We start from the raw sequence: 25,312 nt of genomic DNA on the forward strand, positions 1-25,312 counted from the left end.
TCGAAAGTCCAGGCTTCAGCAGGGTAGCTATTGTGGTGGAAACCCCGCCGTGGAGAACCCTTAAAAAGGCAATGCCAAGGCGAGGATGAGAGCGAACTCACCTCATGCACTTGTGCGCATGCCTCTGCCTCTCTCTCCGTGCGGATTTGCAGTGGGGGTTGGGTTGCCAAGGGGGTGGTGGTGGTGGCGATTGGGGTCGCTGTGCGGGGTATGAAGTGGGGTGGACCGGGCCATATGATAATGATATGCAGACAGGCACACATACGCGCACAGTCCACAGTCCAATTGGTGGTTGGTGGAAGCAGGTCGTGGAAAATAAGGGTAGGCCTTTGTGGCTTCAAGTTGGAATCGGAAAAGTGAGCTGGAAACAAAAGCGCCAGAAGCCAGTGAGACTTGGACGCATGCGGAGGCGGTCGTCGGTGGGAGTTGTAACTTCAGCCAGATAAGAGGAGCTGCTTTTTGTAGGTGGAGGAGCAGCAAGTAGGAAAAAAATGTGTGTACCTCGATTAAAACAGTGAAAAAAGCCACTTTTCGTAACTTGGAAAATTGGGTGAAATTGTTGTAAATCAAGACCACAAAGCCACCGGAAGTGCTCCAGCCAAATCCGAGACTCTCAGGAAGCAGCAGCAGCAGCAGCAGCAGCAGCAGCAGTCCTCCGCCCTCCCCAAGAAAAAAGAGAGAAGAAGACACCACCCCTATTTATGATTATCGTCCTGCTGCTGCTGTTCCAATCGCTGTGCCTCTACTGCCAACGTCTGGTGCTCTACGTCCACGACCGATGCTTTCCAAAGAACGTGCGCCTGCTGCAGGAGGTGGCCGAAACGGTGGGCGATCGTAAGGCACCACAGCGCCTGGCGGAGCAGCAGTTGGAGCAACAGAAGCGCAGCCAGAAGCGGCGCATCCTCGAACCAATTCTTCCGCTCGTTGGTGGCCTCAATTCCGAGGCCTGTCGCTTTTGTGCACACAGTCCGCAGGGCTACTGTCGCCACCACTTCCATCTGCAGGAGCTGCAGCTGCACAAGCAGAGGGGCTCCCGTGGTGAGCAGGATTTCCGCCAGATACGCCGAATCAAGCGGGAGCTAAAGCGTAGTCTTGGCCAGCAGCAGCAGCAACTGCTGCCGGCGAGGAGCTACCGTCCAGTCCGCCTAAGTTCCAGCTGGAGCAGCAGCTCCCTGAGCAGTGGTTACGCGTCACTGACCAGCGTTGGATCCCAGCTGGAGCTGGAGGAGGCGGCATTGGATCAGGAGAATATAGAGGACATACCACTGAAGGAGGAAGTGGAGCTGCAGGACCCGCCGCAGGAGGAAACTCCACAGCGCCTAGTAACCACGTACTTGTAGATAAACGCTTCTGACTCTAGCATCTACTTGGAGTTCATCTGGAACTGGAGACCACTACAAAGAGATGCGGCTCACATTAAGGATGTATTGAGAAAAAGGTATAACATAGTTAACCACTAGATGAACCAAAGAACGAACAGCTACGACGCTGTAGACGCCACCCTTGAAGCCGCTCCTTAAACAATTCCGACAACTTGAGAGCACCCTGGAGAAGCACATCCACCCCAGCAAGCCAACCCCATTGACAAGCTAACCCCCCATACGGTTTGAAGGGTTCCCTTTGTCAAATTGATTCAAATTGAGAAGCGAAAAATTTCTAGTCGCAACACAATGTCTGATGTGGAAGTGGATCCACAGCAGGCTCACCCCCATCCAATGGTGGCGATTGCTCCGAGGAGACGTCGTCCAGGCGGCCGACGAGGAGGAGGAGGAGTAGGAGGAGGTTTGCAGACCGGTACAATGGATGCAGCTACGTCCTCGTCGCCGCCACCCCGTTTCTGTCCGCTGGCCGAGGGCGTCGAGGACAACTGGACGTGGAGCAAGCGGCATCGCTCCAAGGAAGTAGTGCTCAGAGGCCCCAACTCGCGGACCGTGCACTTCCATCCCAACTGGAGCAAGGGCACTGCCGGTGTCCAGGGCAAAAGATCCCTGAACAACGGACGATATTACTGGGAGCTCCATGTCTCGCAGCGGGTCTTTGGCACCTCGATAATGTTCGGTATCGGTACCAAGTCCGCCCGGCTCCATGCCAACGCCTTCCGGAACATGCTGGGCGAGAACGAGCACGGCTGGGGATTGTCCCACAAGGGCGTGCTCTGGCACAAGGGCGTGGCTCTGCTGTACACGAAGCGCTTCCGCGAGAATCAGCCCACCCAGATCGGAGTGCTCTTCGATGGCATCGAGGGCACACTCACCTTCTACAAGGACGGCAAGTGCCTGGGCGTCGCCTTCCGTGGATTGGATCAGGTAAGTTGGTTGAATTATGCCACACTGCAAGGATCACGTTCAAGAATTGCACCTAATTCCCTTCAGATTGATGAGCCCTTGTACCCCATTGTATGCTCTACTGCCGCCAAAACGGAGATGACCCTGAAATGCACCAGGAGGGAGTTCGTCAACCTGCAAGATCGCTGCCGGGCGGTAATCATGCGGCGGGTGCGGAGCGCATCGCAACTGGAGAAGCTGAAGCTACCGCTGCCCATCGCCGACTATCTGAGAGAGGTGATCGATGAGAAGGAGCCACTGCGTCAGGTAGACAACTACGATATACTGTGCGATTTGTAGAGCGCGAATCATCCGGTCACCGTAAGCTAAGTTTATAGAGTACGTCCTCGCCTCGCCCCCAGGTGAATCAGCTGGAGATGTGCATTATGAATTACGATTTGTATGAGGCCCGTGAATGAATTAAGTGCCATCACATATTGGAGTGTGCACACGTCTCCCAGAAGATGCAGTGGCGCCTCTGGGACGTTTGGTGCATTTCCCGTAGTAGTTAAGCATCTGGAATTATCAAGTGTGGATAATCCGACATTTTAATTTGACTTCATTTGTAGGAAAAATGTGGGGAAATAGGCCAATTCGGTGCAATATTTGTGATATAAGAAATGAGAGTACGAGTATATGGAAACGTGTTTCTGGGCTTCAAGTGCTTGGTAGATAACCGCAAGATAAGCTAGAGCTAAGCATATTTTTCGGTACAGACGAGTGTGAAATCTAGTCAGAAAGAACACGCTGCTAAACTAATTTTGTAAATTTGCGGACAGCAATTAATGCTTAAGTACTGTAATGTAACAAAATGGAAATGTGTCTAGTCATAAATTGCAAATATAGCAAGTGTAATTTAGTAAAAATGATTTATGTATAATGGTTTAAGTAGATTTTTGTTTCTGTTTATATAAATTACTACACATAATGTAATTGGTACATGACAAAACAGACAAATATTATGAAAATGAAATTCGTAAGGAGCGCTCAAAACAATTTGGCGATATTAATTTGCAATTGTCACTTGAATTTACATAAATAAACATAAATTTACTAACTATTTAAACGAAATACAATACTAAGCACAGGTTCACTATAGCATGGATGTGGCTTTGAATGGCATCTACAGCTCGTCGGAGAGATGGTTTATGTTTTGTAAGTGGTCCCCGTAGTCGGTGGCCTCGCTGCCCACAAATGTATCGTAGTTGTTGAGTATTTCCAAGTAGGACAGCCGATCGTCGTGATCCTCATCGGTGGATACAAAGAGGTGGTCCACTTCGTCATTGGCAATTGCCGTATTACTTGGCACAATCCAGGATAAGACCTCATCGCCCGTCAACACGCCATCGCCGTTGGAGTCGTGATCCTTGTCGAACCGCTCCTTCTCCGTGATCAGCCACTCCTTGTCGTGGTGTGAGGCCGCATCGCCGACAAACTCCTGGAAGTTGATCTTGCCGTCGTGATCCGCATCCTTGTCTTGCATCGTGTGCTCCAGCAATATTGGCAACATTTGTGGATGTTCCTCGGGATTTTGGAAGAAAACGAACTCCTCTAGCGTCAGAACTCCATCCTTGTTCGTGTCGGCCGCATTGAACATCTCTTTGTCCTGCTTGATCATCTTCTGCTCATCCTCGTAGCTTTCATATTCGATGGTCTCCTTCTTAAAGTCCTCATCCTCCATGGCGTATGTGTCCTGGAGATACTCCTTCCACGTTATTCGCTCATCCGCATCCTGATCTATCTCTTCGAATCTATCAGCGGCCTCTTCCTCGGATAGTTTTCTGCAAGTTTTATTATTTATGTTAGCAAAAGCATGAACTAGTATATGGGTTTTCAGTTTAGGCAAGCACAAAGCATTAGATTGCTGCTTGTATTATTGGCTTGGCTAACATTGATGCAGTATTAATCAACAGACAACACTCACTTAAAGGACCTTAATATCCAGGCTTTCAACTCATGTCGATCAATAAATTCGTCCTTATTCAGATCCATCATTTTGATCAATATCAGCAGGCGTCGCTTCGATTCCTCTGGCGTAAGTGAATCAAATTCCTGAGCCTCTTTTGTGTTGCCTTATAGGGTTAAAGAGTAATAATAGCACATACGTTAGCGTGAAAATTGAATGGAACATAAAACAGCAGCAATGCCATTGACGTGTTGCTTTCAAAAAACAATTTTTTTTTGGTTTTAGGATAGAAGCACTGCGGGTAAAACTATATTAGGCTATATACTTGAATAACAAATCTTACAGCATTTTCAAATTTTATAAACCAATTTTAATTTACAAGACAAGAGCAGCAAAACATCTAAAATCTATTAGGAAATCTACTTGGCGACCTTCAAAATATATTTTCAAGCATAAATGCGAATGTGTATGACTGATCCATATTCTCTTGATGTTTGAATGATTTTTTCCATGTGCAGAGCCACAGAAATAAACCTCATACAAGTAAACAAACATATCGCCAAAGTATACACCGAGAAAAATATTGTTACCATTCATAATTAAAATAAATAAATTATGGTCAATGGTAATTTGTGTATAATAATACCTCTCTGTCTAAAAAACTACAAAATGTGATTATTTTAATTTTTCCCACTGTAAGGAGTCTTCACTGTGTTCAACGTGATTCTTTTTAGACTGAATATGATCTGCTTGCTGTGCTAACTAGCGCTGACTCACCGATGATGGCCTCGTGATCGAACTCCACGTTGTGCTCCCCATCCTCGCCGTGGTGGTGGGCATCCCTAGGGGCGTAGATGCCGTCCTTGACCCGCTCCTTGCTGAGATGCTTCTCGTGCTTGTGGCTGTTGGCCACCGCCCCATGGGCGGGCATGGGACCCACGGCGGCCAGCATGGCGATGGCACAAAGGGTCAGCGGCAGGAGCGGCAGATTCCTAGGCATTTTAATTGATTATGCCAAGCGACGTGTTCTTTGGTCTTTGTATTCTCTTTTTTTTGGCAGCTTCCCGAGTTCTTGAGTGGATGGGGTGATGAGGGGCCGGCGGAGTGGGAAGACCGGATGGACGCACACGTAATGCCCAGCAGCGCAATGAACTCAGTTCACCTTTTGCCCGCTTCTGAAATATGCAAATGTCAGTACGAAATCGACAACAAAAAAAAACTATTTTTTGAATTTAAATAATCACCAACAGCTGTTGCCTTCGCTTGCCACGCCAATATTTCGTTGACCACAACTTTTTATCTAACCGCACCGCCGTTCAGTCACACGTGCATATTATAGGCATTGAATTTAATTTAATAATCTATGCTTATTAATACATTTTCACATACAAATTCGTTTATTTATTTCCGCACACCAAAGAAACGAAAAAGCAAACAGTGTGACCGCCGGCGAGAAATAAATGTTTATCCATTGATTTTTTGGTATGGCATCTATGCAGCCCTGGCTTTTTCCACAACCTATCAACACTGACCACCCTGCTGTTAACTTTACAGTAGTGTTTGCTACGCGCCAGCCCTGGCTTACATTACGAGGAATTAACGAAAATAAATTGCACAAATTGGCAAGAAAGGCGTTGCGAATTGTCAAACTAAAGCCTTGTTAAATTAGCAGGTGAGCTATTTAAGAGGAAAAGAACAACAAAGTGCTGTGCAGGTCAAAAGCAACACGCAGAAATGCTAAAAAACATCTTGAAAAGTGGGCGAACGCCGATGATTAAATTCAAATGACATCATTTTGCGACAGCTGTGTGGCATAAAAATCATTTGGAGCCGCGCGTTTATTTACTTCGAAATTTGATCATAATTCACGTTCATTTTGTGTGCCCCAAACACGCAAAGGACACTTGAGCCCACTTGGGTGTGTGCGTGTGCATTTCCAGGACCCCATTTGCTTTTGTGTTTGTGCGCCTCCATCGGCATGTGTGTGCGCGCTCGCGTACGTATGTGTATTTGTGTAGGAGTTGTTGACCGGCTCGGTTGGACTTTTATTTTCATTTTATTATTATTTTCGTTGGGCGCCGAGCGACAGAAATACTTACTCATTAGTCGACCGGTCAGGTCAGTAATTATAGTGCCTGACTAAAGCTTCACATGCAACTGGTCGCGGGGTGCGATCCGCAGCGAGTGCGAGCGAGAGCGCGCATCGCACAGGGGTGTCGTCAGTCGAAATTCCAAGGGGGATTGCCTAATGAAACTCCATTTGAGGTTGCATTGCCGCCGTACTGCTTTGAATCATTGATCCAATGGGCTTCCTTTTTAATTTTAATAATTATTTCTGTAAGGTGAAAGGGGATGTTTGCTTTCCTTTGCTCTTTATTTTATTTCAAATATTTTATGTAAATAAGTATTTAATGTTAGATTTCGAATGGTTTTTACGAAAAAATGTCTAGTACACTCCGATATAAAAAAATTATTGGCTGTGGAAAAACCCCTGAACTATATCCCCATTTACATATGTCCCGCCTTCGCCGCTGGGTGGCTCATATCGCATATCGGCCGAGTGATTATCCTGGCCAGAATGCGTCATTTTGTCATTTGGGTATCTGCCACCTTACACCGCAGGCTAATCCAATAAAAAGCTGCTAACCATTTCAGAGAGCCGCGCTGCGCGACGCCCAAAAGCCAAATAAAAATACAAAACCAAACCAAACAAAATAGCCACCAGCAACTAGAGCTAGCGCTGGGAAAACCTCTTGGTCGACAGCGTGGAACCCGATTTCGGTTTCAGTCGAGAGTCAGCCTTCAGCAGTGCCACAGCGAGCTTTAGCTGCCCCCCAGTTGCATTTAGGCGTTCATATCTCATTTGGTTTTCACTACTCACGTTTCACGGTTTTCGTTGACACGCCCGCGCTAATTAATCCGCAGATATATCCAGCAGTAATCGGGCCAAATGCCGTACATAATCATACGGGGGAACCTAGCCTCCTACAGCCACAAATATCCATGGAGGGTGCTCGTCTCCGGGTTGAAAGGTAAAGCGTGAACCGCGTAGATACAGTATCTCATTTTGGTTTCGTTTCGCTTTTATTTGTCGCCTGTTTACCATTGCGACACACAATTCATTTCGAGAGCTTGGCAAACAGATACGAACACACAGATATACTTTAATATACCTCCACGCATACGATAGCGCACATCACGTTATATTTCTGAACGCTAGTTTCGGTTTCTCCACTTTGCACCACAAAAAAAAAAACATTTGTAACTTTTTGAATGGTTAGACAGTGGCTGCAAATTAACCAGCCACTAGCTGTTGATTATTATATTTATAAATATTAATTTCAAATTATTGTTTCAATATCTTGCATGCATTTCGCATTTTGACAAAGTGCATGTTTATTTCAAGCCATAATTGTAGACAAGCAAATATCGTTCTTTTTGTGTATTTCAAAATTTTATCAATTTGTATTTCAAAATCACACAAACTTGCTATTTATAATACTACTAATATACACGCAAGTTTAATAATTAATTTATTTTAATATACAAATTTAACTTGTGTATTATCTTCTGTACTTAAGCTCACTGAAACAATAATTTTAAAAAAATGTGCTGCAAGCTATATTTAGTGCTTGGTTATCCAATAACCATCGAACAATACATTAGCACTGTGCCGCAGTTACTTTCCTCATAAAATCAACAGCTGCCCCTTAATTGCACTCCATTTGCCCCTGGAAATCCGCCTGCCGCACCATTCCGCTTTTTCCGACCGCCACTGTGCGAAGTTTGGTGCCCACAGACGAGGTCTTCAGTTCGTCAGTTTGGGTTTGTTTTTCGCTGCGTGCAGTTCGACTGGCAGAGCGGGCCTGTTCTTTTATATACAGATATTTATATATACACCCGTACGTAGAGCACATATATCCACTCGATTCCGGTGCATATTTCTGGAAGTAGTATCTGTGCAGCGCAGAAGTCAATGCACTGGGCTTGTTTTCTAGGGACAAAGAACACACGAAATACTCCCATTTTACGTTTATTATGAAACAGCAGTAAACATTTTTTGCCATTTCGCTTAATTAGCACACTCACATTGAAAGACAATTGCCCTCGGCTGACGTCACCTACCGACACAGCCGCGTTTATCTTTTGTTTGCCCTGTTTAAACATTATCGAAAAGGAAAGCGATTTTCCAAGAAATAGCACCCGTGATAACCATTGACCATTCTTCCAGCTGACGACATCGAGCAGTTGAACAAGTTCTCCTGCGGCGGCTACAGCGACGAGTCCACCATCGTCTACCTAGTGCACCCTTGTCGGATTCTATCGGCGCTAGAAGTGAGTACATATCATATACATAGAATCTCTTTTAAAAGCTTATAAAGTTGCTATCTCCTTAGAACCACAAAATTACTTTAGATTAAAGTCTTTGATCTAATGAGACAGCAGTTATTTTATTAACTTTAGCAGTTCCCCATCGTAGTGACTCATCGATTTCTGCATTTTCCCTTTCAGATCCTGGGATTTCGCGTAGTGGCCAGCTCATCGACTGCCGTGAAGCAGGACTACAACGAGTACATGTGGACGATGCGCAAGGAGTTCGACGAACCAGAACCCTTGGAAGCCGAGTCCGTAGTGCGAGAGAATCTATCGAATATTGGCCGCGAGGCAGCCAGTTTAGGCAACTATCACAAGGTGGATTCGCCTGAATAGATCCAGTCCCAAACATATAACAGCAATCAACCAAGAACTACTACTCTAGTTGTATAATTTAGTGTGTGTGAATTGTGTGCGTGTTTCGGTGTGAAAAAAAAACTATAGTTACCTAGGGAATTCTGTTCCAAAACATACTCTGAGCGAAGAAGGCGACCAAGCGAGTCCCCGAAGACAAACGAACTATGAGTGAGGGCGCAGCCGGGCTGAAGGAACCTCAGAATCTCAACTGCGAAGTAGCTTCGACGGTCGTGTCCGCGGCATCGGCTGCATCCTTGAACGCTGCCACCGCCGCTGTACCGGCCAATGTGGTGACCATACCGGTGCCCATTCTGCAGTCGGAGGGCAACTTCGCCTACGTGACCGTGAAGGGTTCGCTGCACGACTACACTTGCACCATTTTTGGCCTGAATCAGGCGGAAGTTCAAGCCCTGTCAAAGCGCTTCGAGGCCGGAGTTAAGGCGTGCGTCAATGGTATTATGGTGGCAGTGCCACCCATGGTTATGCTAAACACTTTGGCCCAGCTTAGCTACAAGGTTGTCTGCAGTTGCGGCGAAGCCGAGATTTGTTGGACCATGCAGCGTGAGGTCTAATTCGTTGAATGAGATCACACTGTCACATCGTCAAACATCAGGCAACTGGAAACGAAAGCAAACGGAAAGGAAAGGAACTCGGCATTGTAGAGAAAATCTCGAAATAATCAGCAGGCTAAGATGGATCCACATAGTGCGGACAACTGTAAGTGCCACAAGCAGACGCAGCCGGCACAGCAGACGTTAAGCGACATGGACTTCGATCGAGGCATCTGGAATGCAGGTAAGACACTTATTCTCTACGAGTTTTCTCGTCTCGTCTTTAACCAACTTATTCCTTTGCCATAGCTATCTATAACGAAGTGGAGCGTGTTAGGGAGTTTATCAAGAAGGGTCAGTCGATGGCTCGGGATGACTGCGACTACACCGCTCTGCACTATGCGGCCCGCAATGGGAACGAGCCCATCTGCAAGCTGCTCCTCGTCGAGGGCAAGGCAGACGTGAATGCTGTGACCAAGGCAGGAGCCACCGCGCTTCATCGTGCAGCCATGATGGGTAACAACAATTTTTAAATCCCAATTATATACATGCTAAGAACATAATCCCGGCAGGCCACTTGGAGATTGTGAAGGTACTGTTCGAGCACAAGGCTAATCTTCTGCTGCAGGACGAGTGCGGACAGACTGCTTTGCATCGAGCAGCGATGCGAGGCCACCTGGAGGTGTGTCGCTTTCTGCTGGCGAAGGAGCCGACTCTTAAACTGGTCAAGGATAAAAAGGACAAAATTGCATTTGAGTACATCATGGAGAACGCCAATGATGACTTTAAGCTGCTGCTAAAGCCCTAAAAGGGCTTGTCATTCCCCAATCGTTCAACATTTTTGTATTCTTTATGATCTAAATATCTTTGTTTATTGAGTCTGTTAACACGTTTTCTATAAAATTGCACCCGATATCGTTGTAAAATCCTACTTAAAAATTGCATACGTCCTTCTTTGTTTGCATTGTGTGCGAGATCGATTGTATATGGAAAAGTAATCTTAACGTTTGCGTAGTCAAATAACCTAGTGGATACATCGTTTAAATCATCTATATAGACTATATACATGCCTAGTAAACATAAAATGTGCAAGTAATTTAGACGAAGAACAAAAACTCTGTGCCCAACGGGATGTGCACACAAAACTCGTTTTGAAAAACTCGAGATTTGCGTGGATATTCTGTTCAAAATTTGTAATACATCGTAAGAAAATTAATATCACATTGGAGTCGTGTATCGAAGTTGTTAATCAATCTGGTGTTGAAAACTTAAGGAAAATATTACACAACCTTCCTACACACTCGTCGCCAATTTACAAAAACTATACGCTACTTATCATATGGCAAACATATAAAACCTATATAATCCGAATAAATTCCTAAAGCGCAATCAATCCCAAGACTCTGTGCATCTTATAACAGGTATCTCGACCGGCTCCATTCCCCTTACCGCCGGAAGTTCGGCAAAGTCGCTGAGGTAGCGTTTCAAAGTGGCGGGTATGGCGAACTCATCCACGATCCTGCCCAGCGATGACCTCTCCTGGGTGGGGCAATACATGTCCTGCACCTCCGGCCGCGTTCGCAGAGATCTCAGGAGACTACGACGAATCTCCAGGCGAGCGAGTGACTGCAAGGAGCGGGGCTGGGTGCCAAACAAACACATTTCCCGCTCGAATTCCTGTCGTGCCGGTGGCCAGTCTTTGGGCAGGGGTCGATGCTTGTGCGGAAACTGGAAGCCAGCGTTGCCTATGGTCAATTACAAGTTCAAATTGCATGTTACTTTATAAAAACTATTACCAAAGTAAGGATTTTAGGGCAAACTTACATAGCAACCTTGCGAAGGCCAATCTGGTTGGCGTGCAATTGGATCTGAGCTCATTCACCACATGCTCCCGGCAAATCTGCGCCAGGTTGCAGCCCTCGTGGATAAGGAATTCGGCGACCTCCAGGCGGTGCAGGTTGATGGCCCTGGACAGCGGAGTTTGACAGTAAAGCAGGCCACAAACGATAGTCGGTGCACAGGAGCCATAGAAATCCTTACGAGCGCTGGGTAATTTGGCAAGCAATACACGCAGGATGCGGCTAAACTCCTTAACCCAAACATTCTGCTGCACGGCAAACAAAACCAAGCCCTCATCGTGCACATCCGAATAGAGTCCGAGCTTGCGATGTTCCTCAGCCACGCTCAGCAGATACTCCAGCATTTCGTGACGCCCCAGATGGATTGTCAGCATGATGGGGGTGTAGTTATCAGCATCCCGTACGGATAAACTCTCGCCGTACTGCAGCAGTAGTTCCACCAGTTCCCTATCGTTGGACTCCACGGCGAGATGCAGTAGGTGTTGGGAGGCCAGGCGACGTGCACCGCGCTCCAGTAGCAGCTTGGCCATCTGGCAGTGACGACCCCTTACCGCGTACTGCAGGGCCGTGTGATTCTGCTTATCCTGGAGATTGATGCGAGCACCACGCTTCACCAGCTCTTGTGCCACATCCAACAAGCTGCAGGCGATGGCCGTCATCAAAGGCGTCTCGCCATCGTCATCCGTATCATTGATGTTGATGTTCGTTTGGAGCAGCAGCCGGGCCGATTCCGCGGACTTGCTCTCGATGGCCACATGAAGAGCGGTCTTGCCGTCACCCAGGGTCTTGGCATTCACCAAGGCACCGTGCTTGATCAGTAACTTGGTGACACCAGCGAAACCGGCACCCACATGGAGCGGTGCGTATCCCTCGCTATTGACCACATTGATGGGTGCATTGTGCTCCAACAGGATGCGCACGCACTCCTCGTGGCCCCAACAGGCGGCGTAGTGCAGGGGTGTGGCCAACTCGGCATCATAGAGATGAGGATCCTGCTCCCGACAGGAGACACAGCACTGGGATGATATGAACTCTCCGGTGGTTTCGAAGGTTTTTGCATAATACTGATACAACTGGCTGTCCTCTTCGCCGCTTCCTGCTCCATTCTCCGAACAATTCTCAAACTCGTCCACCCACTCCAGTTTCTCCATTCCTTCGGGCGTTCGCTCGATCTCGAGGCTATCCGTTTTAGCTGCAATTCAAAATCAATATAAAATAGTTTAAAAAAGCAGCTTTCGAAAATCGAATTGCTTAGAGAATTCAGAACAAATTTCATTGAGTTTGAAACAATTTTCGTTACATGCCACATAGAACTCGCACTGTGTACTGCCATTGGAGCAGACGGAACCCATTGTCGACCATTGTTATCAGCCGGCCAGTTGGCCAACCGATAACCGGTTTCTTGGCCTTCACTTACTTTTCTCTGTGCTTGCATTATGTTGGATAGCCCCGAAAAGTGGTTTGTTCAGGTCAATTTGGGTCACGAGAAAAAATGCTCAGTATTCAACTGAATAGTATTAACATTGTAATACTTTTGTTTGCATTATTTACAGTAAATATATAATAAATATATTTTTTAAATATACATTATAAGCAAAGGTATCATAAAATGCACAAGAGACGTTCACTGCACTGCAAATAACATTTTCTGGATACATTGTTTTTTTTCAATGTTTTTCTCATTAAATCATTTAACTTCTTAAACACACATTATTTATCACAATGTACTGTATATGAGTGCATTTAAATGCTTTTCTTTTTTCCGGAAGTGATTCGTTAGGTTGTTTTTAATTCGTAGCCAGCGAAAAACTCACACTGATGAAAGACATCCAGCTCGGGCTCCTCGCAGGACTGCAGCAGAAGCTCCAGCAGCTCGGCGTCGCCCAGGATGGCCGCTGTGCCCACGGCAGTGCGACCGCAAGTGGGAGATACATAGGAGGCCTGGGCCCCTTGCATGATGCATCCCAGTGCCTGCTCGAAATCTCCGCTCTGAACGGCGGTCAGCAGGCGTTCATTGAGATCGTAGGACAGCATTTTGCCATCGGGTTAGTAAGTTTTTAAGGCTAATTGAAGCTGGTTAGCAAAACGCGAAGCAAAATGAACAAACCAAATGATAAGCAGCTGCTTGTGGTGTGTGAAAAGTGCGTCGATGTCGTCAGTGGCTGCAACACTCCCTCGGAAGGTCTCATCGAGAATTGAAAGCAAACAACCGCCGTGCGCAGAAGCAGTACCATTTACACTGCGGGTGGTGGGTTTCTTTTTTTGTTTTTGGGGGCGGAAATGGCAATGCTTTTGAGCACATAGAGAATACAATAAAGAAGAAATCAGCTGGCTGTTCGCTTCCAAGCACACTCAATGCTATTTTGGTTTATTTTCGACATACGTGTGTGCAGTTGCTATGTTTGTAGGTAGTGAATGTTGTTGCCTCAGCTTAAAAAACGCTTAACATTAGTTAGTCTATTTGGTTTCCTTGGCTTCCTTGGCATTTTGCAGCGATTCGGTGATGAAGAGCTTGGCCAGCGATTGCGAGCAGAATTGGGCGATGTGCTGGGCGTGGGTATTGATCTGGCCTGAGGTTATGGTGGCGGTCAGGCGATTGGGTGCAGTCATGGGACGGAACTGTTTGATCACTTCCTCCTCTGCGACAGTGGGCTCTCCCTTCGATGTGCGAACGGCGTTTTCGGCGGCCAGCTTAGCCAAAGCACGATGTTTCTCCTAAAATATCAAAGCAAGGAAGTTGATAAGGATTAAAATGATAAGGATTAAATATTAAATAAAATTGAAATGGCATTTTCCATATCAAGAATTGAACTACGTACCGTATCCTGCTTGAAGACCACCTGTTGGTACTTGTTATAACGCACTGCCTCCTGGTACAACTCGTCGACGCGCTCGATCAGGCTGCGCATTTGATTCTCCAATACGGTGGCGGTGCCCAGGTCCAGAAAGTTGTGTCCCTTGTCCTCCGGCAGCAACTCGTTCAGCTCGCTCATCATGATGTTGGTCAGCGGCGAGTTCTTGATCACAATGGGGATCTCGGCGAAGAGGCTCTCGTAGCCCACCTTCAGGGTGCGGAATGCCTCTGGAGTGAAGTCGCCATCCTTGTACATCTGGATGGCCTGCGGCGTAAGGCGGTAGGCCTTCAGGCAGAGGAATCCGCGGGATGACTTCTGCGTATCGTAAACGACAACGACAGACTCCTCAATGCTGGTCTGGTAGTGGTATTGCGACTCAAGCAGAGCCAGCGACAGGCTGTTGCCAACGTCGGAGCTCTGGTACCAGCCCACATGGAGATGATCCACGTTGACGCGACGCAGGCGACGCATCACGGTCAGCTGGTACATCTCCTCGTCCATGGTCTCATCGCCGCTCTTGGGGAACGGGAAGCAGTTGGTGATCTCCAGGCACTTGTCCACCACCAGACCGAGCAGGGCGCCCTGGGCGAGGTCCATGTTGCTCGACTCTTCATGGCAGTGCTTCACCATTTTCATGACGGCCTGCACAGTAAACAGAAGGTATTAATTATAACAAAATTCACTTAGCAACAGATTACTATTTGAACAGGTGCGTGGGCAAGTAGATCTATTTCGGACTGAGCATGAACGAAGTTGTTATTAAATTAAAAAACTGACCCCTTTTCCCCGAAGCTCTACGCCCATGTCCTCGACAACACCCATACAAACACACACATAGCAGGCAAATTTTTTGAGCCAGCGCGTGGCATCAACATTTCCGGCTTTCGCACCGGTTGCCACGGCCCAATTTGAGCCAGATCTTTTGGCCAGAAGCACCACTCACCAGTCCGTCGCATTGTACGTAGTTAATGGTGTTATCCGAATCCTCGGTGCGGGCAGCATGACGATTTGCGCGATTTGCCATGTTGACGAATTGTAAGCGAAAAGACCCACGACGTGAACTCGGCTGCAGTGGTAAAAGGGCGTTTCACAGCACCGTCCTGTGGTTTGAAGTGTTGAGCAGCGTGCACTGCTTTAAAATCAGCTGTTAGGGCGAGCGATAAAAAAAGGGCCCAAAATATACAATTTGTTTATCAGTAAAAAAAGCAACAGAAAGAAAATCAAAATTCCTAGAAAACCGAAAAAAAGGCCCACTTGTCACGAACGAGCGGAACGATATTGATAACTGCGGTTGCCGCATTCGGTAGAGTTGGTGAAGCTAGTCTTCGTTCTCTTCTCATTAGCAACGCAACGCTACGCTGGCAATTCGAAGACCGCTGAAATGTCAACTAATTGGCGTGAATTGTTCCCCACCAAGCTCACATTTGTGATCTTCCTGCTGTACATGTCCCTATTTATAGGGCAGGGTAAGTTACTGCCCTATTTAAACTCTCCACGTAAGCTAAAACCGCACCCCAACATCTGTTTGTTTTGCAGGCATTTTTGTGACAGCATCTCAAGAATCGAATAACTCCTATGGCTACAACACCGTCACGGTTGTGCTGCTTACCGAGGTCTTTAAATTGATAGTCTCCACCTGTTTGTACTGCCGAGAGTTAGTAGTATCTGATGCACTCCTTTGGTTAACTTTTAAGCCACGATTTCATTCATAGGAATAATCTACGTTCTCTGGTGCGGGATGTTCACAAGGATCGCAATGTCCTGGCCTTGTACATGGTGCCCGCCTTTCTCTACTGCTTGTACAACAATTTGGCCTTTGTCAACTTGGCCACATTTGACCCCACCACGTACTATCTGCTACTGCAGTTGCGTGTCGTTGTCACGGGCATACTATTCCAAATTATTTTCAAGAAGTACTTGTCCCAAAGGCAATGGATCTCACTCATACTTCTGACACTGGGCTGTATGATGAAGCAGGTAAATTTCGGAAGTTTTTACAGCGATGCAAACGACGACAGCGAGTCTGCAGCCATACAGCAGCAGCAATCACTTAATAGAACTACTGCCGCAGAGCAGCACGCCCACGGCAAGAACATGTCGGGCTTTGATTTCAGCCTGAGTGCCGTCTTCATTCTGGCCCAGACTATTTGCTCATGTCTGGCGGGTGTCTACAATGAGTATCTGCTAAAAGACAAGGGAGCCGACGTGAATATCTTTGTACAGAATGTTTTCATGTACCTGGACTCGATTGTCTGTAATGCAGTAATCCTATTGCTGCGTGGCGAACTGCTCGATGCCTTTAGTCCGCAGAATCTGGGTAGTATTATGCGCTTTAGTGTGCTAATCATCATTGTTAACAATGCTGCCATTGGCATTGTAACGAGTTTCTTCCTCAAGTACATGAACTCCATTCTAAAGACCTTCGCGAGCGCTCTGGAGCTGCTCTTTACGGCGGTCCTATGCTACTTCCTCTTCTCCATACCCATTTACATGAACACCGCGCTGGCCATCGCGGTTGTATCCTACGCCATCTATCTCTACACCCAAAGCCCGGTCGTAAATCTGGGCAAGGTGCGTCCGCTGTCCAATTTGAGTGATGCGACCACCAAATCAACGGACAAGCGTAAGCTGCTCGACGAGGAGGCGGCAGAATCGGACCTCGATATGGTGTAATGCTGTAGCTAGTCCTAGATGTAATCTTAGACTGTAAATAGTTGTGGAAAAGTGCCTGTAAATGTTTTAAACGCCAGACGAAAGTATTTGACCCCAGGCCTTGTGCAATGCGATAGCAACAGGCTTGTAAATACCAAAACTTTTTCTTTTCTAGTTTCTAGTTTAAGATTCTCAACGCAAATTGTAGATTTTATTCATAACATAAATGCAATTAAACGAATGATGTGTTTACACATTACTCCAAGTGCTTCTTCAAGAAGCAATTTATGGTTCATATATGTATAACTATATGGAATACAAATAAGATTTTTGGTGTGTGAATGTTCTAGCCTAAAGTGGTGTGTCCACATCATGTCCATTTTCCTGAACGGGCGGAATGCGACTACTGAGCGCCATCTGCACGGCCTGGTTCTCGATGCTGCGAAGATAGTAGTCGCACTCCTTCAGGTGCTCCTCCATGTCGAGAACGCGGTGCGTGGCGTTGTACTTGCAGATCTGCAGCGGCGGCCCACGGTAGTTCTTCGCGCACTTGACGATGTGCTTGGGCATCCGGAAGATCATGATGCGGTGGGATTTGTCGTACGGGCAAGTTCCTAACTCGCAATAAGGCATTTTTCAAAGAGTCACGAGCAGTTGGTCAAAATACAAGATTCTATGTAATGTAAAAAGTCCCGCTATGTTTTAAACACGCGGAAAGTTTTGTTTAACGGTTGTGTTATCGGAAATATCGATATTCCTAATTTAAGATGTTTTAAATGTAGACCATTTTTTAATATAGGCAGCGAAAATACCTTTTCCTTTTTAAGCGGAAATTGAGATGGACAAAGACTGACTTTATTTTACAGTAACTTGTTTTATTTTCTGGTAAATCATTTTCTTTTTTTAAAAATGGAACACTATGTTATTTTTAAGCGGGAATGTCATCTGATAAGGATTATGGTAACGTATACAAAAAGGTATGAAATAAAAAAATTAATTGCTTACTTAATTTACCAACAGTTAAAATTATTTTTAAAACTAAGTATACATTTGAAACTGTAAAACAACTTTTTCAAAACAGCTGTCAAGAAACTGACCATATAAGGAATACCCACGATGCACATACGGTCACACTAAGCAGACGCTCGTTAACCACCCCGTCCCTCCCTTTCTCCATTCATTCAGCGTGAAAATTTCGTAGAGTTCGGTCAATTGTCAATTGTAAAATCTGCTCAAAGCCAATTAATTACCAAGTGAAAGATGGCCCGTACCAAGCAAACAGCCCGTAAATCGACCGGAGGCAAGGCGCCCCGCAAGCAGCTGGCCACCAAGGCTGCCCGTAAATCGGCGCCTTCCACCGGCGGAGTGAAGAAGCCACATCGTTACCGTCCTGGAACGGTGGCTCTGCGTGAGATCCGTCGCTACCAGAAGTCCACGGAGCTCCTCATCCGCAAGCTGCCCTTCCAGCGACTGGTGCGTGAGATTGCCCAGGATTTCAAGACCGATCTGCGCTTCCAGTCGGCGGCCATTGGAGCCCTACAGGTAATGTGTACAGCACTCCCACCTCCGCGACTATTTCACACAGTCATGTAACACTGCGTCTCCCTATCAAATGCGCAATTTGCAGGAGGCCAGCGAAGCGTACCTGGTCGGTCTGTTCGAGGACACCAATCTGTGCGCCATTCATGCCAAGCGCGTCACCATTATGCCCAAGGACATCCAGCTGGCCAGACGCATCCGTGGCGAGCGGGCCTAAATGCCCATTTCCGCCGCCATCTTGGATTGGAAAAGCAGTGGCGGCAAAACTACCAACCCACAGCTGTCGCTTGGAGGGGGAGATTTGGAGGCGGGGAAGCGGAAACCCGAACCCCCGACCGCAGCTGCCGCCGCTTAGTACTAAGGTCTATCTATACTTACAGATAAGTAATCAATAAACAATGTTCTAATAAAATCGAATTCATTTTTTTTGTAAAAGTTTAACCATAAAGGAATGATTTATTTGTGAAATTATTCAGATGTTTTTAAAGACTGTACATTTGTCTTGTCCCTTCACTAATAATAATGGTTTTCGTTCTTGGATTCAGTCTTCAACAGTTTAGCATTATTTCAAATGATTTTGAACAAAAAACAAACATCTTTTGTATCACTGTGTAAAATAAGGTAGAACATGTAGTAAATGCATTAATTTGTTGTTGTTCTAATACATATGTGGGCATGTACTTGGTCGAAGAATGACCTAATACTATTTGAGCTCCTGTTCCGGAGCCAAACAGTTGAAGGCGCGGACAAAAACAGGCATCCTTGTGAAGGAATTTATGGGTGGACCGCCCTCGACGAAATCGCTGATGGAATACAGCGTTTTTCCGAAGGAACTCTGGCCAAACCTGAAGAAGAACAGCTTCCTCAGCGGTATTGTGGTAAAGTTGGGCTGCCTCTGGCTGAACTTGGAATCCTCTGCAAAGTAGGCTTCGTAGGCCAATTGAAGCATTACGAGGTACTGGTCGCGTTGACTATCCGCCATCTCTTGAGACCATACAACCGATTGACAATCGTCACCGGCTGTGATAATTTGGTTATCATCGAACATTTTGAGCATATTCAGTTTATACCGTTTGCAATTATAAAGATTGAGACTTTTTAGCATCTCGAAGGCAAAACGGATGCCCAAGGGAGTCATTTTAAAGATTTCATGGCTGTCGGGGTCGAAGGAAGCATCTGCCAGGAGGTCGTAGGCCACATAAATCGTGTTTCCATTTTCCTCGATCGCAGTTTCGAAGAAATTATTCGAAATGGGTATATAGTGGAGCACGTACCGCCTATCGTTGAAGTTCGATTGGTCCAGTAGCCTCAGCTCGGCACGTGTTCGGTGTTCCAAAACCTTCAGATGGGCAGTCGCAGACGTCTCGTCGTCTGCAAACTCAAGATCCTTGTAGAATCGGGTTACGAATCGTCGATGACCGGCTTTTCCCGGCAGATTGCCGATGCTCAGGCTCAAACCATTCAACTTCTTCTGCAGGGAGGAAATCTCAGCGGCTGGCAGCTCCAGGGAGTTTCTTTCGAGTCTGATGTGTAGCTGCTTGCGCATGGCATCAAATATTTTTCCAGCCTGGTTTTGATAGCTACGTAGCTTTTTGCGTCCCAGAACTCGCTCCTCGAACAGCAGATTACTGGCGAATTCCATGGTATGACGCATTGAAGTCACGCATGATCCTCCGTGTTTCATAAACGTGAACACTATATAGAAGTTAAAGCGTGCCGCCAGATATTTGGCCACCACATGGCTGGGGACGGTAGTCATGACCTCCTGGAGCCCCATTAAGTAGTAAAGATTATCCACCTGCACCACAAAATCCGGCGAAAAGGGGCGTCTGAAGACGATCTCAAGATACTTGGTTAGGGACACCCCATAATTTTCCAGCTCTCGCAGACTTATCCGGTGGCCAGGTGCACGGTTTCCCTTGTGTTCCCACTCCATATCTAATGTGTACACTTCTCGCAGGATCTTGTCCAGGGGCGCTATCTCCTTTGCCAAATGGGGAGGAAGACCAACATTTTGCATCGACTCCATGAACCGCAATAAAAAATCGTACTTTTTTTCAAAGATCACTATGGGCTGGCCACTGTCCGCATCCGGCCGTACACTCATTCCGAACATGACGTCATTTATGCCATACCGACGCAGTTGAGCCAGTGCCTCCGTCCACTGGAACTTCTCCTTTGGCCACTCGCTTCCGGCGGGCGTCAAAAAGGGCCAGTTGATATCTTCTCCCAGTGGCACCAGCTCAAAAAACTTGAGCTGACTGGGTCTTTCCTTAGTCAAACAGATTTTGTAGAAACGTTGTAACTTGTGCTCGAAGCTGTGCTCCTTAAACACCTCGTTCTCTATTCCATCGAACAGGAGTTGGAACTCTTCGCTCACCGTCGGAAATTCAGCCCATTGAAGATTCTTTTGAGATGAGTTGTAGAAATTCTGACAGGGTTCGGCTTTCTCATCCATATCTCCAAGCATTCGTTCCATTATCTTGAGATTAGAATTTGTAGAACACACTGCACTGCCCAGTAGAAGCAGCCAGCTTAGGGTAAGGAGTGGTGTAGATGCCATCATCTCAGCTTATCAACTGATCGGGCATTTGGAAGCAATCCAAATTCTGACGAAATTGTACGAAATTTGAAATAAGTTTTTTGTTTTGGCGAATTGTGGTGTGACCCTAAATCGTTTTTTGCCATATGCTTAACTATGCTTTTTCGTGTCACGACGCACTTTGATTCCAAACTCGTCAATCATTTCATCCAAATACTTGATTAGCAGAAAAGTTTAATACAAAACTCCAGAGCTTGCAGCCAAATGAAAAACGAAATTCACTTTGTGTAAAACTTTGCTCTGAACAAAAGCTGTTGTTTTTTTTTATCAGTTAATACGATTAGCTTAGCGGTTTGTGGGGATGAAGGGGATTTGATTTGAGGGGAGCAAATGCAAAAGTTCACTTAAAGACTATGGTGTCCAGCATGGCGCCCAGGCACTGCACAATATTGTTCTGCATAACCTTGTCCACCTTCTCCTCTAAATGCCGCTTGGGGTCCTGTTTGCCCACGTTCTTGATCGCCAGCTGCTCGGGCGTCATTTTCTCCTCGTCCTCCAGTGACTGCAAGAAACAAAAAGATAAAAATCAGAGGAATACTGGCTAACTAATCAAAGAACTTATAAGATGAATCACCACTCAGAATCAATAACCCACCTTGTTGTAGTTCTTGGCGAGATCCAGCATCTCGGCCACGGTGTCCTCGTTGATGGAACAGTGCTCATTGTAGTCGGACAACGTAAGCCCATCCTTCCATGACTTTTTGTGCAGATTGAGAAGCATCTTCTGCTCCAGTTCGTTCTTGCGGTAGTTTATGCTAATCGAGTAGTAGTGGCGATTGAGCCCATGGATCAGGGCCTGCACAGAGGGCTTTTGCAGATGACCCAGATTGGAGGTTGTCTGCCGGGGTTCCTGTCCCAGCACAAGCATGTTGGGATTGATCAGGCGGAAGGCATCGATGACCACCTTGCCCTTTACGGACTGAATGGGGTCGACGACGACAGCTACAGCTCGTTCCGACAGCGCCTCGAAGGATTGCTGCGTATTGATGTCCACACCGGACAGCCAGCAGCCGAAACCAGGATGCGAGTGATACCAGCCAACGACCATTTCGGGCCGACCCGTCTGCTTCAGCATGTCCAACATCTTGGCCTGGAAGACGGGATCCACTGCCTCCACGGAGACACCCGTTCCCGTTTGGGGCATGGCGAACACATCGATGACCTGCACCGTGTAGTCGTCCACGAATTCGCCCAGCATCAGACCCATCACCTCCATGGGCACGCCGGCCCGTCCGTGCTTGAGCATCTTAAGCAGGGCCAGGGACGAGATGTACACCTGCTCGGCGGTGTCCACGACGGGCGCATCTGTGGGCGGGGCAGCCTGTGGCATAGCGCCTCCAAGACGTAGCAGACGATCCATTTTATGCGGCTAACCGAAGGGCAAGGAAACGTATCGGGGTTAGAAACAATTGAATTGCGTTGACTAAGCCAAGTGCTCACCTCTGGGGATTTGTAGACACTCTGTGTTCGGAGACAAGTATCACCTATTTCCTACTGTTTTACGTGTAATTTACGTTCTTCGCCGTAAGCAGCAACAAAAAACACAAAGCCGTCTCGTTTGATTTTGCAGAATTGCAAGTAATACTCGCAACAGGGTTGTATCGCTCCTGGCCTATCGAAAAGCTATCGGAGGGAGGAGATGACATTTTGGCTAATTTCCAGCTTGTATTTAGCTAAACTATAACATACTCCTAATTATGTTCAATGTGAAATCAAAGCAATGTTGTAGTTATTGTTTTGTAAATACTGTACTAATATGTCCATATAGTTAGTATAATTAACAAAAATACTTGTTTTCAAAAATTTAATCTGTGGAACCCATTAAATGACATATTTTTTATAAAGAAATCAACTTAATAAAATATAATTAATAATCAGCTAAATTATTTTATTGTATTTTTTGAATATATGTATTACCTATATGTTGATGCATTCTTTTAGCATATGTTTCAGTATGCTAGTTGCCTGCGCTGGTCAACACTGTCTATATATCGATGAGATAAACTATCGATAATTATAAATGGCGCCAAACTTAAAAATTTTCAAAAGGCGAAAACTGAAAAACAAAGTCAAAGGACGTGAAAGTACAGTGAAAAGTGCATTTCTGTGTGTAATATTGTACAACAATAGAATAAACGCGCAGTATGGTTGCCAGTGAAGTGAGCTGAGGAAAACTAAGACTTTCCGCAAGACCGAACACCGCAAAACTTATAATGCACCACCATCCATCCGCCCATCCAAATGCCATGGGAAATGAGGTCTTCGCCGGCAAAAGCGAAACGATTTGGGCAAGTACAATGCAGTGCCGCCTTTGTTTTTATTGTGCCGATTAATTGCACAAAAAACCTTTTGCCTTTTTGGATGCGGCGCCTTCTTTATGCCTTTCACCTCGCTCTTGGAGATGGGGATTCCGATTAAGAGATTCCCAGACCACCAGACGCTCGCAAATTCGCTTAAAATGCCATCAAAAGTCCATGGGACTACGCCACACACACCGACAACAAAATCCAAAAACTAAAATCCATCCGATTGCAACACACGGACTACTCCATTTTCCGTCTCGCTTTGGTAATTGAACAATAGTTTTTCCATCTGCCAACAGACTTTTCCATTCGCCGCTCGGCTTTTCAGCTTCAGTTGCATTTTGTCGCTCGCCTTCAGCACGCGCACTCCACACAATTGTTGTTAAAGTTGAATAGTTTAATACTTTTCGCTTGGTTAAACGGTTTGCCGCTCGGTGTGCTCAAGATACTCGTATCTGCAATTATTCGCATACAAATTGCCAGCAAATAGTGCACTCATTTGCCGCAAGCGTAGCCAAACTGAGGTATTTAAATACAAATTGTTAATATTTCTAGCTGAAAGGTGGCAAATTTCAGCTGAGGCCGACATATTTGTGTCGATTTTGTATTTCGCTGTTGACTTGCCCTCTTATCACCCAGCGAAACACAGCCACAAAATTGTTAATGTTGATAAGTGAGAGCGGGAACTTGAAGAGCTTTTTTTTTACAGGGGGAGTGTGTTCTATTGGTACACAAAAAATACAAATTTGGCATTTTTATCTAACATGTGTATTTAATTCAAGTAATTCAACGAACAGTAATTCTACGTGATTAGTTTAAACGTAGGTATCTCAAAATTCTCTTTCAGATTTAAAGTGATAATTCATAAGTTTTACGTTCAGATTTAAAGTGATAATTCAAAAGTAACATTATTCCTATAACCTGTCAGTATTTCGCTCCGTGTACCCTTAATTACTTAAACAGCTGCTTGGTATTTGCTTAGGCTGAAAACAAATGAAACGTGCTCCATTTCGCCATTGATTAAATAGCTTCGCATCTGAGTTGGGCATCTTAAACGCTATCCATTGACCTTGTCAACGCTTAAATCAATCCCGTTCGAAGAAATGACGTGAATGCACTCAATCTGGTTACAAAAACGTGGCAAATAAACACATAGCCGATATTAAAGGGGGGAAAAAGTGGAGAAAAACACGTTTGTTCAGCTGTGAAATTGACCTTTTATGGCCTAACTCAACCCAAAACCCCCCAAAACTGAGCATTTTGTTTGGAGCAGGCTGAGTTGAAAAGAAATGAGCGGAAATACTTTACAATGATAGTCGCTCTAATTGCTACCAAAAGTGGCAGCGGCATCCAAGAGGAAAAAGAGAAGATAATAAGGGTCAGATGAGTAAGACAATTATTTTGGTTAGGGGAAATGTTTGGGGGGCCTTGCAAAGCGACACGAAAGTTGTACAAGTTGAAATGGAAAAATTAAAATGAAGAATTAATGTTGACTGCTTATAATATTTAATTAGAGTGTAATGTTAGTAGTGCAGCATTTTTAATTTATTTTTTTAAATAAAATTCCAATTTGCTTTTAACTAGTTTATTAGTACTAGAAAGCAAGATAATGCAAAAAAGCTTAAAAGATAACAATTAATTTCGCATTGATTTGCCAAGTGACCCAAAAATCTTATCAAAGAAACCAACGATTGTTGATGTCTCACCTAATTGCTGATAGTGGCAGAAATTATTCAACTGAGTTTCTTGCACCTTTGAAGGTGTCAAATAAATGTTTGCGTGTGTTTCAGCTCATTTAACCCAAAGACCTTTGCGATCGGGTTGACTTGTGTAACTAGAACGACCAGATCCATTGAAACCGCCGCAGAAACCGCACATGAAAAAGATCTTCGCAAACAAATTTCGTAATTATCTGCAGGGAAATAAACTAAGCAAGAAAACAAAAAAAAAAAACTGAGAGTTGCATGTCTGGGAAAATGTTTTAATTTCA

The 25,312-nt window shown here is 45.6% G+C and overlaps 13 protein-coding genes across 15 annotated transcripts; 7 read left to right on the forward strand and 6 right to left on the reverse strand.

The window, feature by feature from the left end:
* Window positions 1–302: 302 nt before the first annotated feature.
* Window positions 303–1,340, forward strand: LOC6527596. Its single transcript, XM_039370945.2, has one exon. It carries the CDS (start codon window positions 702–704, stop codon window positions 1,338–1,340), a length of 639 nt encoding a protein of 212 aa, XP_039226879.1. The 5' UTR covers window positions 303–701.
* Window positions 1,341–1,670: 330 nt separating this feature from the next.
* On the forward strand, window positions 1,671–3,384 carry LOC6527595 (SPRY domain-containing SOCS box protein 3). The gene is made up of 3 exons (XM_002088647.4): window positions 1,671–2,306; window positions 2,373–2,591; window positions 2,687–3,384. Exons 1-3 carry the CDS (start codon window positions 1,671–1,673, stop codon window positions 2,741–2,743), a joined length of 912 nt encoding a protein of 303 aa, XP_002088683.1. The 3' UTR covers window positions 2,744–3,384.
* LOC6527594 (reticulocalbin-2) lies at window positions 3,298–5,679 on the reverse strand. Of its 2 annotated transcripts, none has more exons than XM_039370944.2 (4): window positions 5,475–5,679; window positions 5,008–5,402; window positions 4,249–4,396; window positions 3,298–4,105 (listed from the first exon to the last, which is right to left on the reverse strand). In XM_039370944.2, exons 2-4 carry the CDS (start codon window positions 5,228–5,230, stop codon window positions 3,448–3,450), a joined length of 1,029 nt encoding a protein of 342 aa, XP_039226878.1. In that variant the 5' UTR covers window positions 5,231–5,402; window positions 5,475–5,679; the 3' UTR covers window positions 3,298–3,447. The 2 variants fall into 2 exon arrangements, with proteins under 2 accessions (XP_039226878.1, XP_002088682.1); XM_002088646.4 differs by having other exon boundaries at window positions 5,008–5,405.
* Window positions 5,680–5,764: 85 nt separating this feature from the next.
* LOC6527593 lies at window positions 5,765–9,067 on the forward strand. 2 transcript variants are annotated; one of them, XM_039370946.2, is made up of 4 exons: window positions 5,765–5,902; window positions 7,156–7,262; window positions 8,462–8,565; window positions 8,743–9,067. In XM_039370946.2, the coding sequence occupies exons 2-4, from the start codon at window positions 7,181–7,183 to the stop codon at window positions 8,938–8,940; spliced, it is 384 nt and encodes a 127-aa protein (XP_039226880.1). In that variant the 5' UTR covers window positions 5,765–5,902; window positions 7,156–7,180; the 3' UTR covers window positions 8,941–9,067. The 2 variants fall into 2 exon arrangements, with proteins under 2 accessions (XP_039226880.1, XP_039226881.1); XM_039370947.2 differs by having other exon boundaries at window positions 5,766–5,902; window positions 6,886–7,262.
* Window positions 9,068–9,118: 51 nt separating this feature from the next.
* LOC26536066 lies at window positions 9,119–9,595 on the forward strand. The gene has a single exon (XM_015199201.3). The coding sequence runs from the start codon at window positions 9,126–9,128 to the stop codon at window positions 9,531–9,533; it is 408 nt and encodes a 135-aa protein (XP_015054687.1). The 5' UTR covers window positions 9,119–9,125; the 3' UTR covers window positions 9,534–9,595.
* A 19-nt stretch (window positions 9,596–9,614) lies between these two features.
* LOC120320425 (ankyrin repeat domain-containing protein 39) lies at window positions 9,615–10,901 on the forward strand. Its single transcript, XM_015197576.2, has 3 exons — window positions 9,615–9,756; window positions 9,822–10,028; window positions 10,085–10,901. The coding sequence occupies exons 1-3, from the start codon at window positions 9,654–9,656 to the stop codon at window positions 10,318–10,320; spliced, it is 546 nt and encodes a 181-aa protein (XP_015053062.1). The 5' UTR covers window positions 9,615–9,653; the 3' UTR covers window positions 10,321–10,901.
* LOC6527591 (receptor-interacting serine/threonine-protein kinase 4) lies at window positions 10,357–13,573 on the reverse strand. The gene is made up of 3 exons (XM_002088643.4): window positions 13,186–13,573; window positions 11,337–12,563; window positions 10,357–11,257 (listed from the first exon to the last, which is right to left on the reverse strand). Exons 1-3 carry the CDS (start codon window positions 13,403–13,405, stop codon window positions 10,902–10,904), a joined length of 1,803 nt encoding a protein of 600 aa, XP_002088679.1. The 5' UTR covers window positions 13,406–13,573; the 3' UTR covers window positions 10,357–10,901.
* Window positions 13,574–13,706: 133 nt separating this feature from the next.
* Window positions 13,707–15,305, reverse strand: LOC6527590 (eukaryotic translation initiation factor 3 subunit H). Its single transcript, XM_002088642.4, has 3 exons — window positions 15,170–15,305; window positions 14,191–14,868; window positions 13,707–14,086 (listed from the first exon to the last, which is right to left on the reverse strand). The coding sequence occupies exons 1-3, from the start codon at window positions 15,248–15,250 to the stop codon at window positions 13,829–13,831; spliced, it is 1,017 nt and encodes a 338-aa protein (XP_002088678.1). The 5' UTR covers window positions 15,251–15,305; the 3' UTR covers window positions 13,707–13,828.
* Window positions 15,306–15,556: 251 nt separating this feature from the next.
* Window positions 15,557–17,137, forward strand: LOC6527589 (UDP-galactose transporter senju). The gene is made up of 3 exons (XM_002088641.4): window positions 15,557–15,692; window positions 15,763–15,880; window positions 15,939–17,137. Exons 1-3 carry the CDS (start codon window positions 15,608–15,610, stop codon window positions 16,897–16,899), a joined length of 1,164 nt encoding a protein of 387 aa, XP_002088677.1. The 5' UTR covers window positions 15,557–15,607; the 3' UTR covers window positions 16,900–17,137.
* On the reverse strand, window positions 17,061–17,595 carry LOC6527588 (protein D7). The gene has a single exon (XM_002088640.3). It carries the CDS (start codon window positions 17,509–17,511, stop codon window positions 17,230–17,232), a length of 282 nt encoding a protein of 93 aa, XP_002088676.1. The 5' UTR covers window positions 17,512–17,595; the 3' UTR covers window positions 17,061–17,229.
* A 434-nt stretch (window positions 17,596–18,029) lies between these two features.
* Window positions 18,030–18,829, forward strand: LOC6527587 (histone H3.3A). The gene is made up of 2 exons (XM_002088639.4): window positions 18,030–18,420; window positions 18,506–18,829. Exons 1-2 carry the CDS (start codon window positions 18,139–18,141, stop codon window positions 18,632–18,634), a joined length of 411 nt encoding a protein of 136 aa, XP_002088675.1. The 5' UTR covers window positions 18,030–18,138; the 3' UTR covers window positions 18,635–18,829.
* Window positions 18,830–19,019: 190 nt separating this feature from the next.
* On the reverse strand, window positions 19,020–21,108 carry LOC6527586. Its single transcript, XM_002088638.4, has one exon. It carries the CDS (start codon window positions 20,981–20,983, stop codon window positions 19,121–19,123), a length of 1,863 nt encoding a protein of 620 aa, XP_002088674.1. The 5' UTR covers window positions 20,984–21,108; the 3' UTR covers window positions 19,020–19,120.
* A 128-nt stretch (window positions 21,109–21,236) lies between these two features.
* LOC6527585 (26S proteasome non-ATPase regulatory subunit 14) lies at window positions 21,237–22,619 on the reverse strand. The gene is made up of 3 exons (XM_002088637.3): window positions 22,460–22,619; window positions 21,615–22,388; window positions 21,237–21,521 (listed from the first exon to the last, which is right to left on the reverse strand). Exons 2-3 carry the CDS (start codon window positions 22,377–22,379, stop codon window positions 21,360–21,362), a joined length of 927 nt encoding a protein of 308 aa, XP_002088673.1. The 5' UTR covers window positions 22,380–22,388; window positions 22,460–22,619; the 3' UTR covers window positions 21,237–21,359.
* Between the last annotated feature and the right edge of the window lie 2,693 nt (window positions 22,620–25,312).

This window comes from Drosophila yakuba, chromosome 2L (genome assembly GCF_016746365.2).
Source record: "Drosophila yakuba strain Tai18E2 chromosome 2L, Prin_Dyak_Tai18E2_2.1, whole genome shotgun sequence".
NCBI lineage: Eukaryota > Metazoa > Arthropoda > Insecta > Diptera > Drosophilidae > Drosophila > Drosophila yakuba.

Coding starts and splice junctions, on each gene's coding strand:
- LOC6527590 (XM_002088642.4), bottom strand. CDS start 15,250: ATGGCAAATCGCGCAAATCGTCATGCTGCCCGCACCGAGGATTCGGAT. Junction 14,869..15,169: donor ACGTACAATGCGACGGACTG/GTGAGTGGTGCT, acceptor TTTACTGTGCAG/GCCGTCATGAAAATGGTGAA. Junction 14,087..14,190: donor TGGTCTTCAAGCAGGATACG/GTACGTAGTTCA, acceptor TTGATATTTTAG/GAGAAACATCGTGCTTTGGC.
- LOC6527586 (XM_002088638.4), bottom strand. CDS start 20,983: ATGATGGCATCTACACCACTCCTTACCCTAAGCTGGCTGCTTCTACTG.
- LOC6527595 (XM_002088647.4), top strand. CDS start 1,671: ATGTCTGATGTGGAAGTGGATCCACAGCAGGCTCACCCCCATCCAATG. Junction 2,307..2,372: donor CCTTCCGTGGATTGGATCAG/GTAAGTTGGTTG, acceptor AATTCCCTTCAG/ATTGATGAGCCCTTGTACCC. Junction 2,592..2,686: donor AGAAGGAGCCACTGCGTCAG/GTAGACAACTAC, acceptor CCTCGCCCCCAG/GTGAATCAGCTGGAGATGTG.
- LOC6527593 (XM_039370946.2), top strand. CDS start 7,181: ATGCCGTACATAATCATACGGGGGAACCTAGCCTCCTACAGCCACAAA. Junction 7,263..8,461: donor GCTCGTCTCCGGGTTGAAAG/GTAAAGCGTGAA, acceptor CCATTCTTCCAG/CTGACGACATCGAGCAGTTG. Junction 8,566..8,742: donor GGATTCTATCGGCGCTAGAA/GTGAGTACATAT, acceptor TTTCCCTTTCAG/ATCCTGGGATTTCGCGTAGT.
- LOC6527589 (XM_002088641.4), top strand. CDS start 15,608: ATGTCAACTAATTGGCGTGAATTGTTCCCCACCAAGCTCACATTTGTG. Junction 15,693..15,762: donor GTCCCTATTTATAGGGCAGG/GTAAGTTACTGC, acceptor TTTGTTTTGCAG/GCATTTTTGTGACAGCATCT. Junction 15,881..15,938: donor ACCTGTTTGTACTGCCGAGA/GTTAGTAGTATC, acceptor TTTCATTCATAG/GAATAATCTACGTTCTCTGG.
- LOC6527585 (XM_002088637.3), bottom strand. CDS start 22,379: ATGGATCGTCTGCTACGTCTTGGAGGCGCTATGCCACAGGCTGCCCCG. Junction 21,522..21,614: donor TCGCCAAGAACTACAACAAG/GTGGGTTATTGA, acceptor TGTTTCTTGCAG/TCACTGGAGGACGAGGAGAA.
- LOC6527588 (XM_002088640.3), bottom strand. CDS start 17,511: ATGCCTTATTGCGAGTTAGGAACTTGCCCGTACGACAAATCCCACCGC.
- LOC26536066 (XM_015199201.3), top strand. CDS start 9,126: ATGAGTGAGGGCGCAGCCGGGCTGAAGGAACCTCAGAATCTCAACTGC.
- LOC6527596 (XM_039370945.2), top strand. CDS start 702: ATGATTATCGTCCTGCTGCTGCTGTTCCAATCGCTGTGCCTCTACTGC.
- LOC6527591 (XM_002088643.4), bottom strand. CDS start 13,405: ATGCTGTCCTACGATCTCAATGAACGCCTGCTGACCGCCGTTCAGAGC. Junction 12,564..13,185: donor GCTGGATGTCTTTCATCAGT/GTGAGTTTTTCG, acceptor TTTGAATTGCAG/CTAAAACGGATAGCCTCGAG. Junction 11,258..11,336: donor GGCCTTCGCAAGGTTGCTAT/GTAAGTTTGCCC, acceptor AATTGACCATAG/GCAACGCTGGCTTCCAGTTT.
- LOC6527587 (XM_002088639.4), top strand. CDS start 18,139: ATGGCCCGTACCAAGCAAACAGCCCGTAAATCGACCGGAGGCAAGGCG. Junction 18,421..18,505: donor CGGCCATTGGAGCCCTACAG/GTAATGTGTACA, acceptor CGCAATTTGCAG/GAGGCCAGCGAAGCGTACCT.
- LOC6527594 (XM_039370944.2), bottom strand. CDS start 5,230: ATGCCTAGGAATCTGCCGCTCCTGCCGCTGACCCTTTGTGCCATCGCC. Junction 4,397..5,007: donor CGATCACGAGGCCATCATCG/GTGAGTCAGCGC, acceptor TAACCCTATAAG/GCAACACAAAAGAGGCTCAG. Junction 4,106..4,248: donor TGGATATTAAGGTCCTTTAA/GTGAGTGTTGTC, acceptor TAAAACTTGCAG/AAAACTATCCGAGGAAGAGG.
- LOC120320425 (XM_015197576.2), top strand. CDS start 9,654: ATGGATCCACATAGTGCGGACAACTGTAAGTGCCACAAGCAGACGCAG. Junction 9,757..9,821: donor TCGAGGCATCTGGAATGCAG/GTAAGACACTTA, acceptor CCTTTGCCATAG/CTATCTATAACGAAGTGGAG. Junction 10,029..10,084: donor TCATCGTGCAGCCATGATGG/GTAACAACAATT, acceptor TAATCCCGGCAG/GCCACTTGGAGATTGTGAAG.